This window comes from Polistes dominula, unplaced genomic scaffold, assembly GCF_049000335.1.
Source record: "Polistes dominula isolate Pdom_NZ unplaced genomic scaffold, Pdom_raw_medaka contig_49, whole genome shotgun sequence".
Taxonomy (NCBI): Eukaryota; Metazoa; Arthropoda; class Insecta; order Hymenoptera; family Vespidae; genus Polistes; species Polistes dominula.
This window is the reverse complement of record NW_028300914.1, coordinates 1,597,501-1,614,304: the sequence shown is the minus strand read 5'-3', so window position 1 is coordinate 1,614,304 and position 16,804 is coordinate 1,597,501. Positions and strand designations below refer to the sequence as shown.

The following is a 16,804-nucleotide window of genomic DNA, read 5'->3' as shown; positions in this document are numbered from 1 at the left end:
TTATAATATGTACATATTTACTAATGTTTTGTTTTGTTTTTTTTTGTATAAATTTAGATATTGTTTCCTTGCGTTTGGTTATGACGAACGAGTTGTAGCCAATCGTGACAATTGTCGATTATTATTGATACGTTTAAAGATGGATGGTTGGGCATTGGGTAAAACAAAAGTATTTTTAAAATATTATCACGTTGAATTTTTATCCAAAATGTATGAAGAACAATTGAAGAAAATAATTATGGTACAAGCTTGTGTACGTAGATGGTTGGCAAAAATTCGTTTCAACAAACAAAAATGGCAATTTGCAATTTCTGTCGTTACACTTCAACGACATATCAGGGGTTGGTTAACACGTAAACACGTTGAAAAGGAAATGTTAAAGAAACGTGAGGAAGAAGAAGAAGCTACCATCTTGGAAAGGATTCAAAGTTAGTAATTTAATATTGAAATATTTCAAAGATTTTCAAAGTAATTGAAATCTTATTTTTTTTTCATGGGATGTTTCAGATGATTAAAACGTGATGATTTGTTTCAGATGATAAAACATTGGTATTGCGTAGAGAATCTAGAGCAGAAATGGTTAGGAATGATGACGATAATGAAATGATTTTTCAATCGGAAAACTCGAAGGAGAACGACGCTGCTGTTATTATACAAAGTCGTAAGAGAAATTTATAAATAATTATCGAATTAAATAATAATAATAATAATAATAATAATAATAATAAAACTTAAAACAAATTTAGAAACGAATAGAAAAAAAGGGGATTAATGTTAAAGTTAATGAAATTAATTAATCAATAATTTTAATTCAGATTTCAGAGGTTATTCTGTTCGCAAACGATTTGGTGCCGAATCAGAAGAACGTTTCAAGAAAATTTTAAATAATTGTGAGAACGAAGTAGAAGCCATTAAAGCATTGATCGATGAAGGTGGTGTTAAAGAAGAGGACGTTGCATTTATCGTACAAAGATGGTACAAGAAAGAAGAAAAAGTACATGTAACACCACCTATGAAAGATCCGATTCATCCTAAACTTAGACAAGCTGATCTCATTCAATTTTCTCAAAACGTATGTTTTCAAAATATATATAATTAACCCTTTGCACTCCGAACGACTTTCGACACTGAGGGTAGTAGTAGGGACCCTATAGGAGGGACGCGCCATGTACATTGCTAGGCTGAAAATGTGGGGGGACAGCTTCCGTTGCATCGCGCAGCCATGTTTATCTTTAGTATGTATTAAAACGGCTGTGGTTAGTTTAAGTTTCGAATCATTGATAAATTTTAATGTCTCATACATTGAGACATCGGAGTGAGATAGGCTAGAATCACGGAGTCTCATACGGTGAGACAACGGAGTGCAAAGGATTAAAATACACATGTGAATATAAAAATAAATATAACAACATAAAAACAGGTACACATGAAGAATCAAGAAGTACATAAGAATCTTCGACGTAACAAACCGGGTGTCCGATTAAATGACATCGAAGAACCACCAACGGATTATGTACGTCCTGAAGGATTTAACATGGTCCAACCAATTTTGCAATATCGTAGTGGTATACAACCGGAAAACGAAGAAACCGTCAAATATTATCGAGAATTGAAAGAAGAAATGAGCAGGTAAATAATATCATTTAATTATAACGATAAAGGATATTATAAATGTTTTTTTTTTATTATTATTATTATTATTATTGGAAAACGGTAAATTCGATCGTTCAATTGTTTAAATGATTTTGGCATTCGCACCGGAAGTGGTTCGGAATTCGAAGAAGACGAAGTTGGCTGGGACTCACCGTTGATACAGCTAGAAAATGACCTTCATCCTTCAGCGAGGTACCTTACCTTACCCCCCCCTAACCCTACTCTTTGTCAGTCTCGTATTTTGTCCTAATTTTTCTCACCTATCGTCATAGATAAACATACGTGTTGTTCCCATTTTTTTTATTCCTTTAAATTTATATATATATATATATATATATATATATATATATATATATATATATATATATATATATATATTTATTTTTTATCTTCTTGTACAATGTAGCTACTTACAGGACACTTTGTATATATTCCAAATATGTATATGTATTTGTATATAGATTTGCAATAGATAATAGTTATTTCTATTAAATAATGTATATGTGTATAGACTATGTAAATTTGTATAATTTGATTTAAATAGAAAATATTTAGATATGTTTTTTTTTTTTTTTCAGAATAAATTTGCATATACCATTTTGTGTTATTTGAAGTAGAAAGAGAAATTTTTGTATACATGTGTAAAATTAGGGTTTTGGCATAGGTTTAAATCACAGACGGATAATTTAATGAATAAATTATCTCTGTTTGGCAAACAGGAGTCGAACGGGTCAGATTCTGGAGGTGAGTGCCGAGAGGATGGATCGTTTGGCAGCTCAAGGCGACTTTGTGCTAGCACCGGAACAACATCTTTCCGAAATTTGGCACAAAGCTTTGAGGAATCCGGCCGAATCAGAAGAAAACAACGATTCTGCAAAATCCATCAGGTATATCTATATATATATATGCAAATTATATCTTTAAATTCGATATGTCAGATAAAAATATTGTTATCTTTTTAATTGATTAATTTTATTGTTATTGTTGTTGTTGTTGTTGTTTTTATATTTGGATACGTTAAAATAAATATTGAATTTTTTCGAGCGAAATCTTGAACTCTCGTTAAATCTCTCTTTATCTCAAAATATGTATTCATATATATAGTTAATTTTTTTTTTATTTAACTAACTTAATAATATACGTTTATATCTTTTATACATTATCAGAGGTATCATGGCAAACTTCCAGGTAAAATAATATAAAAAAAATTCAATCTTCTTCTTATTTTTTTTCTTTCTTACATCAAAGTAGAATCCATCCATCCGTCTGTCGCTCATTTAGAATTGATATTTGAATATTATCATATTGTTTATAATAATTTCAACAAATAATATATAAATATATATATATATATGTGTGTGTCGTTTCATATGTAGTAGATATAAAATGAAATCAATAGAACCATGTGTATTCTCTTATACATATATCATTCACATTTATGTAAATTCAATGACTGAAATATAACCCAAAGGTTTCTTTAGGGTAGTAAATTAGGGGTAAAAACCTTAAAACATTATTATTCATGGTTTCAGTACAAGGACTAATGAACTGCATGGGAACAACGTGCGGACTGGAACGTGTAATGCGAACGGTAGACCGTTTGCAGTCGACTCTTCGCGTTTCAACGATTCAAATGGCGTACAAACACGAATAATAGTAAACGATAAAATATACGGTGATGCAAATAAACGAGCAAATTTCATCAATGGATATTGCAGTAATGGTTTATTGCAACATTTACAAGTTATCGGAAACAATGGAAGAAAAATCGATCAAAGAAAGGGTTTGAATGCATTGAAGATTACCAATGGTTTGAAGAGTAACATCAATGACAGACAAATATTGTATCGTGTTAGTGAAACTAAACAACAAAATGGATTTATCGGAAAGAAAAATAATCGTGAAAAGGAAGGAAATAATAATAATAATATTAATAATAATAATAATAATAATAATAATAATAATAATAATAAAAATCATAAGAATATGAATAATATAAATAATAATAATCATAATAATAATCAAACGAAAAATGGTGTTATTGATCATCGTTTCGTGGTTAATCAAAATGCCATGAATGGTAAGATTTTATTACGTAAGGATTTGTGGAAAAATGGATTCGGTGTTGTTCCTGTAGATGTTAGACATTTGTTAAGACCCACCGTTGTGGAAAAGCGACAAGATAATAACCATCGAGTGGAATACGATACTGAGGACATTAATGGACCGTACAATTTTAGACAATTATTGAGACCAGCTGAGTATCTTCCAACCGAATCGTTGAGAAAGAGAAAGGGTGGTGGAATTGTTTCTAACAATGTTACTGTTATCAGTAAAGATAAACAAGTTTTGGATAAACACGTTAAAAGAAAAGCACCTTTAGCAGCACCTGATCAGAACAAAATTGTTGTGAATGGTAAAAAATGAATTTCATTGTGTGATGATGATGATAATAATAGGGCTTGAAAAAAAATTATTTCTTTTTTGTTTTTGTATTGTGATCGATGATCGATGATTGGGTGGATTGATTTAAGGAGCACGAATTTGCGTGGGTGGATGTATGTTAATTTTTTGCGCTTAGGATATATTTGTTGAATATTCTTGTATAGATATATTTTTATTCATGAGAGAACGTTGAATTTTAATGTTGAAAATATTATTATAAATTATTTAGTTTCGTTTTATATTCGTAGAGAGATACACGTGAATAATTTTGTTTTATCTTTTAAAAAAAAAATGAAGAAGAAGAAGAAGAAGAAGAAAGTTTTTTGAGCTACAAAGTACTATGCGATAAAAGTGAGAAAAAAAGAAAAAAATATATATATATAATATCATCGAAAATCGATAATCGTTTGGATATTATCTATAACGAGATAAGTGCGTTTGAAAAATAGTTAGAACGAATTTAGGACTAGTCATTGTTTTTAGCTTTATCTATTATTATTATTATTATTATTATTATGATTATTATTATTATTACAGCTACTACTACTACTACTACTACTATTACTATTACTTAGGCTTAGATACATTCGATAGTTATATATTTTGATGATGATGATGATGATGATGATGATAATAGTTCATGTTCGTAGAATGTGAGAGCATTGTCCTTCCTTTTTGCTTTCCATGACAGTTTGATCTTTTAAACAAAACATTTATAAAAATAATAAGAACGTTAAACAAATGATTCAATTCATTAATATTACAGGTTGTTCAAGTTAATTATAATTATATTGTTTCCCCCCCACCCCCCACCCCTATTGTTTTCATCGATATGCACGTACGTTTTTCTTATCAGCAGCATATAACACGATAAAAATAAAAAGACAAAAAAGATTGAAGTATTATTATTTAAAGATTTAAGAAATCAATGTGAAAATTATTTTGTAGAAAACAATAAAAAGACACCTGTATAAAACTTATTGTATGATTAATTTAATTTGTTTCTCTCTTTTATCTCTTTTACATTTCGTATGATTTTTTTTCCATAGAATAACAAATCCTATTATTCCATTCATTCAAGTAAGTTGCGTCAGGGTTGCGTCAGGGTTGCGTCAGGATTTTTTTTTACGATTTATTTCGTAATCTTTTCCCCCTCATCTCAAAAACAGTTTTAACAAGTCAACGTTATCGACCGAGTAAGGTTATTGAAAGAGAAATCCTAGAAGTTACTGATAGACAATGCGATTCATTAAGAGAGAGAGAGAGAGAGTACACGATAATCTCGACAGATGGCGTTAGAGTAAAGCCGAGGGAGCCGGCGTCGCGACGACGGCAAAGGTTCGCGGCGTTGTGGGGAGAAAGGGGTTACACCGGGGAATATAATTCGTTCGGAATAGAGAATAGTTGCTCGGGCGTCGCCGTCTCGGCGGGCGGCGTCGCTCCGGTAGCGATAAGGCGCGCGCGCGCGCGCCATTTCTCGTCGTGTTAAACTAAAAGAGAGAGAGAGAGAGAGAGAAAGTGAGAGAGATAGATAGATAGATAGAGAGAGAGAGAGAGAGAGAGAAAACCAAAGAGAAAGAAAGAGAGAGATAGAGAGTGAGCGAGTGTGTGAGAGAAGGATAGGGTGGGGGTGTGTTAAGGGGTGGGGGGTTGGAGAGTGAGATAGAGTGAGAGAAGTGGAAGGTAGTAGTATTGAAAGAGAGAGAAAGAGAGGGAGAGAGAGTGAGTGAGAGAAACATAGTTGGGAGGAAGTGTGCGCGGGGTGGTGGTGGAGCAACGAACCCTCTCGCCGTGGTTCGAATGTACGGAGCGCCGGAGTTGTGTTCGAATCATGGCGACACCCGACCCCGTAGATCCAGCCACCCTAGAGATTAAGACCCGTAGCATAGAACAGACACTACTCCCACTAGTGAAGCAGGTAAGGACGATCGAGTTGATGCGAGAGAACGATATATATATAACATGCATGTAATGTAATATGTATATATGTATATATGTACACATTTTACTAAATATTTTTCTACCAATTATTTTCATCTTTTATATATTGATGAAGAAAGAAAGAAAGAGAATAAGGGAAGAGTGAGAAATAGAAAGAGATAAGAGAAATGAGAAAGAGGGAGCTATTTCAACCTATCAAATATATAGTATATATATATATATATATATATATATGAAAAGCTCTATATGTGTGCGTGTCGTTCATTTCGAGCTTGATGAGGTTAAGGCCACATCGTGTGTGTCGTCATTGTCGTTCCTCTTCACACACTCCTACTTGTTATATATGTATGTTTTTTATTATATATCCTCTATTCATTCTTTTATAAAATACTTTTTTGAAAAATATATTTTGAATTTGATATTCTCGTGGATAGGAATTAAAAAAAAAAAAAATAATAATGATAGAGGAACAACATAAGGGAATATTTTCACAGTATTTCGATCGATTTGCACTAATCGACGTACGTCGATCATTGTGCGCGCTCGAAATCGTCAACACTAGACTAGACATACACATTCAAGAAGAAGAAGAAGAAGAAGAAGAGAAAGAAGAAGAAGAAAAAGAAGATGAAGAAGAAGAGGAAGAAGATGTGCGCACGTCTCTCTTTCTCTGTAGATGCTGGATTTTAACCGAATGCGCCCGCGCGTCTTTCTATCTCTATCTCTATCTCTCTCTCTATCTCTCTCTTACTCTTACTCTCACTCTTATTCTTTTTATTATATATATATACTGTATCCTTTCTTTATGTGTGTGTGTGTGTATTTGTAAATACGTGTGTGGTGTATACGTATACGTATATTCTCAACAACACACGTTTATGGATACATTTTTGGAGGATGTTCTACTACTACGCGCGTTTCTATTTTATATGAGATATACATACACATGTATAATATATTACGTGTGTGTATGTTCACTAACGTGTTATGTGTATTATGTGTATGTGTGTGTTTCTTGAGGAACGAGGGTGAGGGTGAACTAGGGGAAATAAATGTAGTTAGAGTGAGAGAGACAGACACATCGGTGTTGGATTAAAAACGGACGGAATATTAAGCAACCAATCATCAATCGTATTGAAATATTTCGGGGGTGTATATCTCTTATCTAATCCTTATCAAATGGATATCGAACGAAAATATTCTTATTGTGATATAATATTACGTGCAACTTACGGAATATTAAGGGATATTATTGAATATTTTTCTTGTTTATCATTGTGGACTTGTGACGAGTGGATAATCGAAGACAAGGTATATATATATATATATATGCATATATTATATATACATATATTTATATTATATATATGTATATATGTGTATGTATGTATTTGACAGCTCGTCGTCGTCGTCGTTGTCGTCGTAGGCCGGCATGTGCTTTGTTCGTACTACGCGCGCCCTCTTTCGCGTGTTTTCTCTGGTTCTTCGGTTTATTTCTAATCACGTGACACCTTCAACATCATTACCCGCGAATTTTGGAAATGGTCATTTTCTACACGACGATATATTCTTCTCAATTCTTTTGTGTGTGTGTGTGAAAAAGTCTCACTGTGAATTATATTCATTTCTTTCTAAGAAATGAATTATTTTTTATACACTTGTTATTGTTTCAAACTTTGTTTTAGTTTAATTTAATAATAATTAAAGTTAATTGCGTTATTATTCATTATTTAGGAGCTCTTTTTTGTACGATGTTTTATGTACGAATTATGATATATTTTGTGAATTTTATTTTTAATGAAAATATATATTTGTGTTTGTTAAGACTGTTAAATTATATTGAGTATAATATTGTTTGGAAAAAAAAAATATATATATATATTTTTGCAAGTTAGTAGGTGAGAAAAGAAGTTAGTTATAATATAATACTCGTATACCATTGTTTTAAAAAGTGCAACACCACCACACTTTGCTTTTTTCGTTCCATGCATTATCGATAAAAGTTGCACGCTAAAAGAAACGCTAAAAGAAATGTTGAAAGAAACTCGTAACACGCAATGTATCGTCGTTACTAACAAAATATTCTTCAAAGATAATAACTTCCAAGAAAATTATTTGCAATTCTCTGCCTATTTTTTTTTTTCAGTGAGAGAGAGAGAGAGAACACAAATAATAGACAAAATTCTAATACAATAAAAACAAAATAATTCTATATCGTTTCTTTCATTTAATGCGATAATATTTTTTTCATATTTTTTTTTGTGCTTCATTTTTAACGAATTTATTCTTTTTTTCTTTTTCATTTATTATTATCAATTATATTGAAAGATTATATTTATGATAACCGTGTTTATTCCAACGTGTTAATCAGTTGACTGTGTGGAATTTAGTTTGAAAAGATCACCACAGGGTGTGGAATTAAAAACAATCAACCGACGTGTATACACGTCGAACGTACCGCAGTAGAGATTTGGTCTTACGTGTATACACGTCTCAATGCACTTAACTGCTTAATTATTCGTGATTATTAACGTATGATTATTCCGAATGATAAAAATTCATTTAGTTTAATATTGATATTAATAATAATACAAATATAAGATAAACAAAATGTTAATAGAAGACATTGAAATGATTAGATACAATTTTATTTATTTATTTTTCTCTTTATATCTTTCTTTCTCTCTCTCTCTCTCTCTCTCTCTCTCTCTCTCTCTCTCTCTGGAGACCATTAAACGTATAAAGAAATTCTTTTTTCAAAGGAGAAGAAGAAGAAGAAGAAGAAAAAGAAGAAAATTCTAGCTTGAGGTCAGCTTCCTTTAAAAATCGTCGTCCCCTTTGGAAAAGAATGCGATTGAACTTTTCGATAAAGCTCTCTCTCTCTCTCTCTCTCTCTCCATTAAAATTCGCGAAAGAAATAGAAAGAGATAGAGATAGAGAGAAAGAGAGAGAGAGAGAGAGAGAGAGAGAGACAGAAAAAAAGAAAGAAAGAAAGCTCTTATTCAACGAAAATTGCGATGACTTTAGAAATCTCTTTTTACGATCATCTTAAACTTCAAATATCGTTCTGCAATTTTGATTTGATTCTGTTCGAAAGAAAAATAAAATAAATAAATAAAAAAAAAAAAAAAAAAACAAATATCTTAGACGTGTTCAAACTTTTAAATGAGAAACATTTTTTTTTTTTTTTTTAAATAATATTTGTTGGTTTCAAAACGATAATGAAAAACGTTCTTATCGAAAAGTTAAAACAACAAATATGTAAAACAAGAGAAAAAAGAAAAATTAATTTGTTTGGTCGTTGATCTTTTATTTTTTTATTTTTTTTTTTTTTAATCAATAATTTTTCAATATATGTTAAACGTTTTTTTACTTTTACTTTGTTTTTTTGTTTTTTTTTTTATTTATAATGTTTATCATTATTGTAATTTAATTTGATCGATTTAACTTATAACCCAGTATTATAACTCAACTTTGCACTATATAATTGAACTTGTTTCGTATTAATATGTAAACGTATGTAATGGTATATAACACGAGGTATATAATAGTATATTACTATACTCAGTATATAACATATATATATATATTTAAGAACGAAAAAGAAGTATGTGTGAACTTTTTTATTATACGAACATAAGATCATTGATTTTTTAACGAACAAACGAAATATGATTTTTGAAAAAAAAAAAGAAAGAAAACAATATGATTTAATAAATTTAATTAATATAATAATAATTTAAGAAATTTAATTAATTAAAATTATTGAATAACATAAATTTTGCAATAAATGTTAAACTATACTTGTGTGACTTAAAATTTATGATACTTTTACAAAAGATTAATATCATTTTTCTGTTTCTTTTAAAAAATTGAACTTTTCTACCTGAACATTAATACACACACACACACACAGATATTATACACTTATACATATATACATATACAATAGAAATTGGCTCGTGTACTTTCTCATAGTCGAGTTAATTATTTTTTTCTTTTTTCTCTTCGTGGTACTTTAAATTTTACTAATCACATTTAAAGATCAAGAGAGAAACGATGATAAAAAATGTGACTCAAGATTTATTTCATTTCAGGATTAATTTAATTCTACTTTCTGTTGAGAAAAAAAAACACATTAACTTAAAAAAGAGAGATTTTTACTAATACATACAAAGTTGATATCAGACACGTGCGTTTTATCATAATAATGAGACAAAGAATGACGTTTCTGCGACTGATAAGTGCAAGACACCTTTCATGGAGTTTTTTCTTTTTTTTTGGCACTCTTTGCAATTGTTCAACGTATCTATTGAATTTTGCTCTACAATATTACCTTTAAAAGGTTCATCAAAGTCGGAAATACGTCCTTGCACTTGGTTCATCTTTTAAGATCGTATCTCCAGAAACGGAATTTGACAAACCAATTTCTGAACTGCCCTATCATCAGTTATCATTCCTGCACTGTATACGCTGTATATTTTTTCAATTGCCACTTAAATGTAACATTGACTGTATAAAAAAGTTGACAGAAGACTAAACTGAATTCTCATCTATATAGTGATATTGAAAATCCGTTTGTTTCGGTGACTTATAATAGGTAGTTACTTATTACAGTACATCGGAAGTTACTTATTACTCGACCTAATATATTATCATACTTTTGGAAATATTTAAATTGCAAGAGCTAATGAATCACCCTGTATATGTAAACCCCTATATGCATACACCTACATGTATAAACGTACGTATTGCAAGTGCATTTAATAAGTGCATTTAGCAAGTACATAAGTAGATAAGAACTATTAACATATGAGTTCATTATCAAATATATTATAAAATAATAATAATAACTTGACGATTTATTATTGATATCAAAATAATCATTTATACGTATAAATTCGTAATAATTTTATAGATACCCTGACGCAACCCTGAAAAGTTTATTTCACGTATTAATATTATTTTTTATCATTAATATATTATATTTCAATTTATTTGGAATTTATTTACATTACTTTTTTTTAATCATAATTATGATTTTTCTGTTTAATCGCCTGACATATTTAAATCGTATTGATCTTTGTTCTTTTAAAAAAGAGAAATAGAGATAAAACCTATTACAAATATTTAATATTTTAAATAAAACATATGTATATAGATTAACAAATTGACGTATGAAACAAAAAAAAAACAAAAAAAAAGAAGAAAAATAATCAAAATCACAGTGTAATTTTTATACACTTTTCCAACGATCACAGTTAAACGCATTCTCATTTTTATGTATTTTTGTTCTTTTTTAAATTGCGACACCTTAAACTTGATCGATCCCTATAAGAACTAAAAAGAAAAGAAAAAAGAATGTTTAAGGGCTTTAACGCGAATATTGCGTGCGTGGATATTTTTACTCACATATTCACATATATATGTTACATACATATACAGGGTTGTACATTCTAATACTTAACAGTATATATATATACAGATATAGGGTTGTACTCTGTAATACTTAACAGTTAAGTCTCCTTGCATTTAGGATAGGAGGTAAAAAAAGGGGGTGTATTAAGGGGTGTAAAAGTAGTAGTAGTAGTAGTAGTAGGTAGACAGAACCGATCGTTAGACTACAGCCACTTGTTAGAACATCGTCGTCGTCGTCTACTTTCCTTGTCATTTTGTTGTTGTCTTCGTCTTCGTTGTTATCGTCATAGTAGTGTCATGATCATAGTCATAGTCATAATAGTCAAAGTTCCATTTAGTTTTTTTTTTTTTTTAAAGCATGCCAACAACCGATTCGTTGGTTCGTTCTTCTTTTTTCAAGTTTCTTTTATCGACCAGGACTCTCTACTACTTTTACAGTAGATACCAAGATTCTTTTTTTTTTTTTTTACGATCTTCTTTTTCCTTTTTTTTTTTTTTTTTTTCTAGGAAACGTCTAAGGAAACCTTTTCCAGGAACACACGTTGTTGTTCCTTGTTAATATAACCCTAGGGTTGTGTATTTACTTAGTCTATTCGTATGTATATATGTATATATATATATATATATATATATATATATATATATATATATATATATATATGTATGTGTATAGTTTGTTTCGAAAGTATAGTAGTCCGATCGAACATTCCAATTAAGGTAACCCTCTGACGCAACCTCAAATTGATCCGTCGACTCGCTCGTTACCAAGCCAGCTTGTGGTCTTCTTCCCATTCTATGTATATATGTATATAAATGGATTGGGTATATATATCTATATCTGTATGTGTATAGGATATTTGAGCTAACTTTATCACCGAAAAAATGTCTATTTTTGATTTTATACTGAAAAGTGTTTACGAACGAAGTTACATTATTTTATCAAAGGAACCATATATATATGTATGTAGAAAACAAAGAGGGAAAATTAATAAAAGAGAATGTTATAAATCATGTTAGAAAATTGTTAGACGAAGTTCTACTTTGGAATTTGGAGATTAGATTCTAAGTTAGAAGAGAACATACATTAGATTAAACGACTTTTCATTATATAGGAGACCATATAAATCGTACCATGATTTTACTTGAATAGTAGAACTGTGCGATGAACGATGCTATGATGATTTGAAATATGTATTTTACTCTTACCAACATTTTACATAAATTTACACAAACACATATATATATATTTGTATATTCTACGTTGCAGAGAAAATTCATGAGAGAGAGAGAGAGAGGGAGAGAGAGAGATAGAGATAGAAACTGGTGGGTTAATCCATTTACGTTAGGAGGATTTGACGATCATGAAATTTGTTCGACCGTTAGATACATTCAATATTATTAAAGATGAAATTTCTTGAAACATTGAATAATTTCCTATTTCCAATATTTAAATCATTAATATGTACAACGTTATAAATAACAAGATAGAAGAAAACGTGTGTGTGTGTGTGAATGTGTGGGTGTATATATATATATAATATAATATATTAATATATGATATTATATTAATAATATAATTAATATTATTTTATTTATTTATATTTAAATTATATTAATTATATATTTAATTTTTATATTTTATTAAATAAATATTATAATATTAAATTAATATATATATATCGTAAAAATGAATTTCTGACGATTCTTTTTTTGAAAAAATAGAAAAAAAATAGAAAAAGAAGAAGAGGAAAAAAAAGATAAAAGAAAAAAAATATAATTGGTAGGGATAGAAGAATGAGGTCATTCTCAAAGAGTGACGGTGGTGGTGGTGGTGGTGGTGGTTGTGGTGGTACCAGTTATCTATATAACAAAGTGGATTTTGTGGTCGTTTGGATTTGTTCGTAACCATATCTTACACACATACACACTTTATAATAGTTCATCTTGTGTGTGTGTGTGTGTATGGTTCCCTGTCCAAAGCATACACTTTAACAAATTTTACCAGTCTACTAATATATATATATATATATATATATATATTTTTGAACGAGATAGAAAACGTGATCAAATTTAATTGGATCCGTGGGTCAATTTAAAAAGTTATCAAGAATATCTCTATAGGATTTTCTTAAATCGAATTGAATTTAACCCTCCCATCCCCAATTCCAACCCTCTTACTGTTAATCAGGCCCTTCTCAAATTTTCTTTTTTATATTTTTCTTCAACAAATTCAATTTTCATTCATAAACTTAAACCAACAGATACATTGTTATATTTACACATTATTTTAATATTTATTATATTATTCATTTATTTATTACGTTGTCAAGTATGAAATGGGACAAAAAGTGCACATAATTTAATTCGATTTTGTCCCATTTCATACTTGACAACCTAATAATTGGTTGTTCACGTATTACCACGTTGATAATTCACGTGTATTTTAATATTTATTATTATTATTATTATTATTATTATTATTATTATTATTGTTATTTGTTGGCATTAGGAACTCGAAAGTTCATTGCTACAAATACTTTAAATATTTGTTATATTATTAATTTATTTAATTGGTAGTTAACTAACTACCACGTTTCAAATTTGCGTGCATATTTTTAATAGTGCGTGATCATCCGAAAAATCTGACGATTCTATCATTTTTTTGATTCTTCTTACTCTTTCGTGCTCATCGTGTTCTTATCGATCGCGTTCTCTCATTACTGTATTATTAAATTTTACGGTGCATAGAAGAATAAGAAGAAGAAGAAGTAGTAGAAGAAGAAGAAGAAGAAGAAGCTTCTTCCATTTTGCTGGCAACGTCACAGCCTGTGTGTGCATCCAGGATTGCTCTACTTCCAAATCCAATAACTCAAGTTTCTACCTAGTTGACCATGATGGTAGTGGTGATGATGGGTGCCAGTGAATTTTGAAACTTTCAAATATTTAACATTGTTTCGTTATGATATAATAATTATGAAAAGACAAAAAAAAAACACAACGTTGATTGAAAATATGAAATATTATTTTACTAGGGGTGTCCTGCCACGCTTTGCTGTGGCTCACAATCAGTTTGATACACACGTCTTTAAGTCAACGAATTACCTTCTACCGCCATCTGTTAGAATCTTATCGAACTAACAGAGATAATCATGACTCTTTGTTAATAAACAAATAATTCACAATAATGTAATATTGCGATTATAAATTGAGATATAAGCTATCCTATCTTTCAAGTTGAATAAAACTGTACACAGTGTGTAAAATTTGATTAAAATCGGTTCAGTAGTTTAGGAGTCCATTGCGGACAAACAACGTGACACGTAATATATATTTATTAAGATATTATATAAGGTGTCACTCTGTATAAGTTTATGAATAATATACGTAAGAATAAATTTGATAAAATTGAACGAATAACCATTTAGATAATAAAATGGTAAAAGATCGATACTAATAATAATAACAATAATAATGATAATAATTCTTATGTAATTAGCATAATCAACGTCAGGAGATTATTTTGTAAGGTTTTAAACATATCGTTGAAAATTCATACGGTCAGGAAAAATGGTATACGGTCAGGCAATTTCTAGAAGCTTTCATTTCAAGGTAGAATGCACTTTACCCATTTCGCAGTCCAGTAGTAGTACTCTGTTATGTTGGAAAGATATACTACACCAAGTATAGTATAGTTCTCTATATCTTTATCTTTCTTCTTTCTTTATCATATTGTGTGTCCCTTTTCTGTCACAGTTGTTTACCTCTTCGTACCCTTAGAAATTTATAAAGCACGGATGAACGCGAATGCCGACAATTCTTTTCAACACTTTTACACATATATTCATATACAAATACGTATACATGTATACATACATTGATATATATATATGTTGTGTTTTTTTTTTACTTTTTCTTTTTTATAAATTGTTAACATGATTTTATCATTCACATTTTGAGTTTCGAATGAAGATATCTTTGTTTTATATATATATATATGTTTTTATTTATTTCTCTAATTTGTAAATTTTGTTTTTTATATTATAATATTATAATTAATCTTAATATATATAAATTACGTGTCACACGTTGTTTGTCCGCAATGGACTCTTAAACTACTGAACCGATTTTAATCAAATTTTACACACTGTGTGCAGTTTCATCCAATTTGAAAGATAGGATAGTTTATATCTCAATTTATTAATTATTATACGCGAATTATTTGTTTATTAACAAAGAATCATAATTATCTCTGTTAGTTCGGTAATATTTTAACAGATGGCGGTATAAGGTAATTGGTTGACTTAAAGATGTGTGAATCGAACTGATTGTGAGCCACAGCAACGCGTTGCGGGGCATCCCTAGTAATATATATATAATTAATAATAATTTTTTTTTATATTTAATATTGTAATTAAATAAAGTCGAATATTTTTAATTGTTAATACAATTTTTAGGAAATTTTTTTTTATATGTTAATCACAAAGAAAAGTAATCAAGATAATATCTTGCTCAAATATCTTTATCACGGATTTTATTATTATTCCTTACACCAAAAAAAAAGAGGAAATAATTTTTGTTTTAAATTCAACCGGAAAATGAATGCAAATTTTTTGCAACGAAATAATAGGGGTTGATATTTGAAGGTTCAAAAAAAAAAAATTACCTCTCGTAAAAATAACTGTGACTATTCTCGAAAGATAAACACCATCTTCTTTTTTTTTAATCCTGGTTTTGTTTGTTTTTTTTTTCCAATACGTTTTGCCATACGATCCAGCTACTTCTCGTTATATATATATATATATATATATAGGAATGCACGTGTGTGCGTATTGTTTATAAAACGATACACAAATATAGGAAAAGAGAGAGAAAGAGAGAGAATAAAATAAAATTAAAAAAAAAACACAAAGTAAAAACGTTGGTCGATTCGTTTGAAATTAACACCCAAAGTTTCGGATCAAATCGTGAACCAAAAACGAAAGTTTATAAATTGTGTATGTGTATGTGTGTGTGTGTTTATCTTTAAAGATATATATTTGGTCAAAAAAAAAAAAAAAAAAAAATAGAAATAACGATCGTTACACCATTGATCTATTTGAGTATAAAGAGAAAATGAAAAAATAGAAATTACTACGTGAGTTTTTTTTTTCTTCTAAAAACTTCGGATTTTCAGTATACTTATTAAAATAAAAATATAAAAAAATAGATTATTTTATTATGATAGTAGATATTATGTTATTAGAAATGTGAAAATAAAAAAGTGGAAATTTTATTCTCTGACTGATAGGAGACATAGAAAATGATTTTATGAATTAGGGTTGTAGTTGTCTTGTGGCGTGCTCTATGT

The 16,804-nt window shown here is 29.3% G+C and overlaps 2 protein-coding genes across 8 annotated transcripts in view; both read left to right on the top strand.

The window, feature by feature from the left end:
* LOC107066859 (myosin-IIIb) overlaps positions 1-5,078 on the top strand; it is a 29,308-nt gene extending 24,230 nt beyond the window's left edge. For 3 of the 4 annotated variants that reach the window (XM_015321870.2, XM_089169727.1, XM_015321868.2), the window contains 7 exons: positions 58-428; positions 536-661; positions 816-1,072; positions 1,421-1,629; positions 1,765-1,845; positions 2,373-2,540; positions 3,186-5,078. In XM_015321870.2, coding sequence (XP_015177356.2) covers positions 58-428; positions 536-661; positions 816-1,072; positions 1,421-1,629; positions 1,765-1,845; positions 2,373-2,540; positions 3,186-4,080 — 2,107 coding nt within the window. In that variant the 3' untranslated portion in view covers positions 4,081-5,078. Of the gene's footprint in view, positions 1-57; positions 429-535; positions 662-815; positions 1,073-1,420; positions 1,630-1,764; positions 1,846-2,372; positions 2,541-2,819; positions 2,842-3,185 lie in introns of all 4 variants that reach the window. The other variant, XM_089169728.1, reaches the window with a different exon arrangement.
* Positions 5,079-5,556: 478 nt separating this feature from the next.
* The window catches only part of alpha-Catr (alpha-catenin related), an 81,317-nt gene continuing 70,069 nt past the window's right edge, over positions 5,557-16,804 (top strand). Inside the window, exons 1-2 of one of the 4 annotated variants that reach the window (XM_015321848.2) lie at positions 5,557-6,016; positions 7,060-7,350. In XM_015321848.2, coding sequence (XP_015177334.1) covers positions 7,219-7,350 — 132 coding nt within the window. In that variant the 5' untranslated portion in view covers positions 5,557-6,016; positions 7,060-7,218. Of the gene's footprint in view, positions 6,017-7,059; positions 7,351-16,804 lie in introns of those variants that run through there. The other 3 variants (XM_015321852.2, XM_015321849.2, XM_015321853.2) reach the window with 3 other exon arrangements.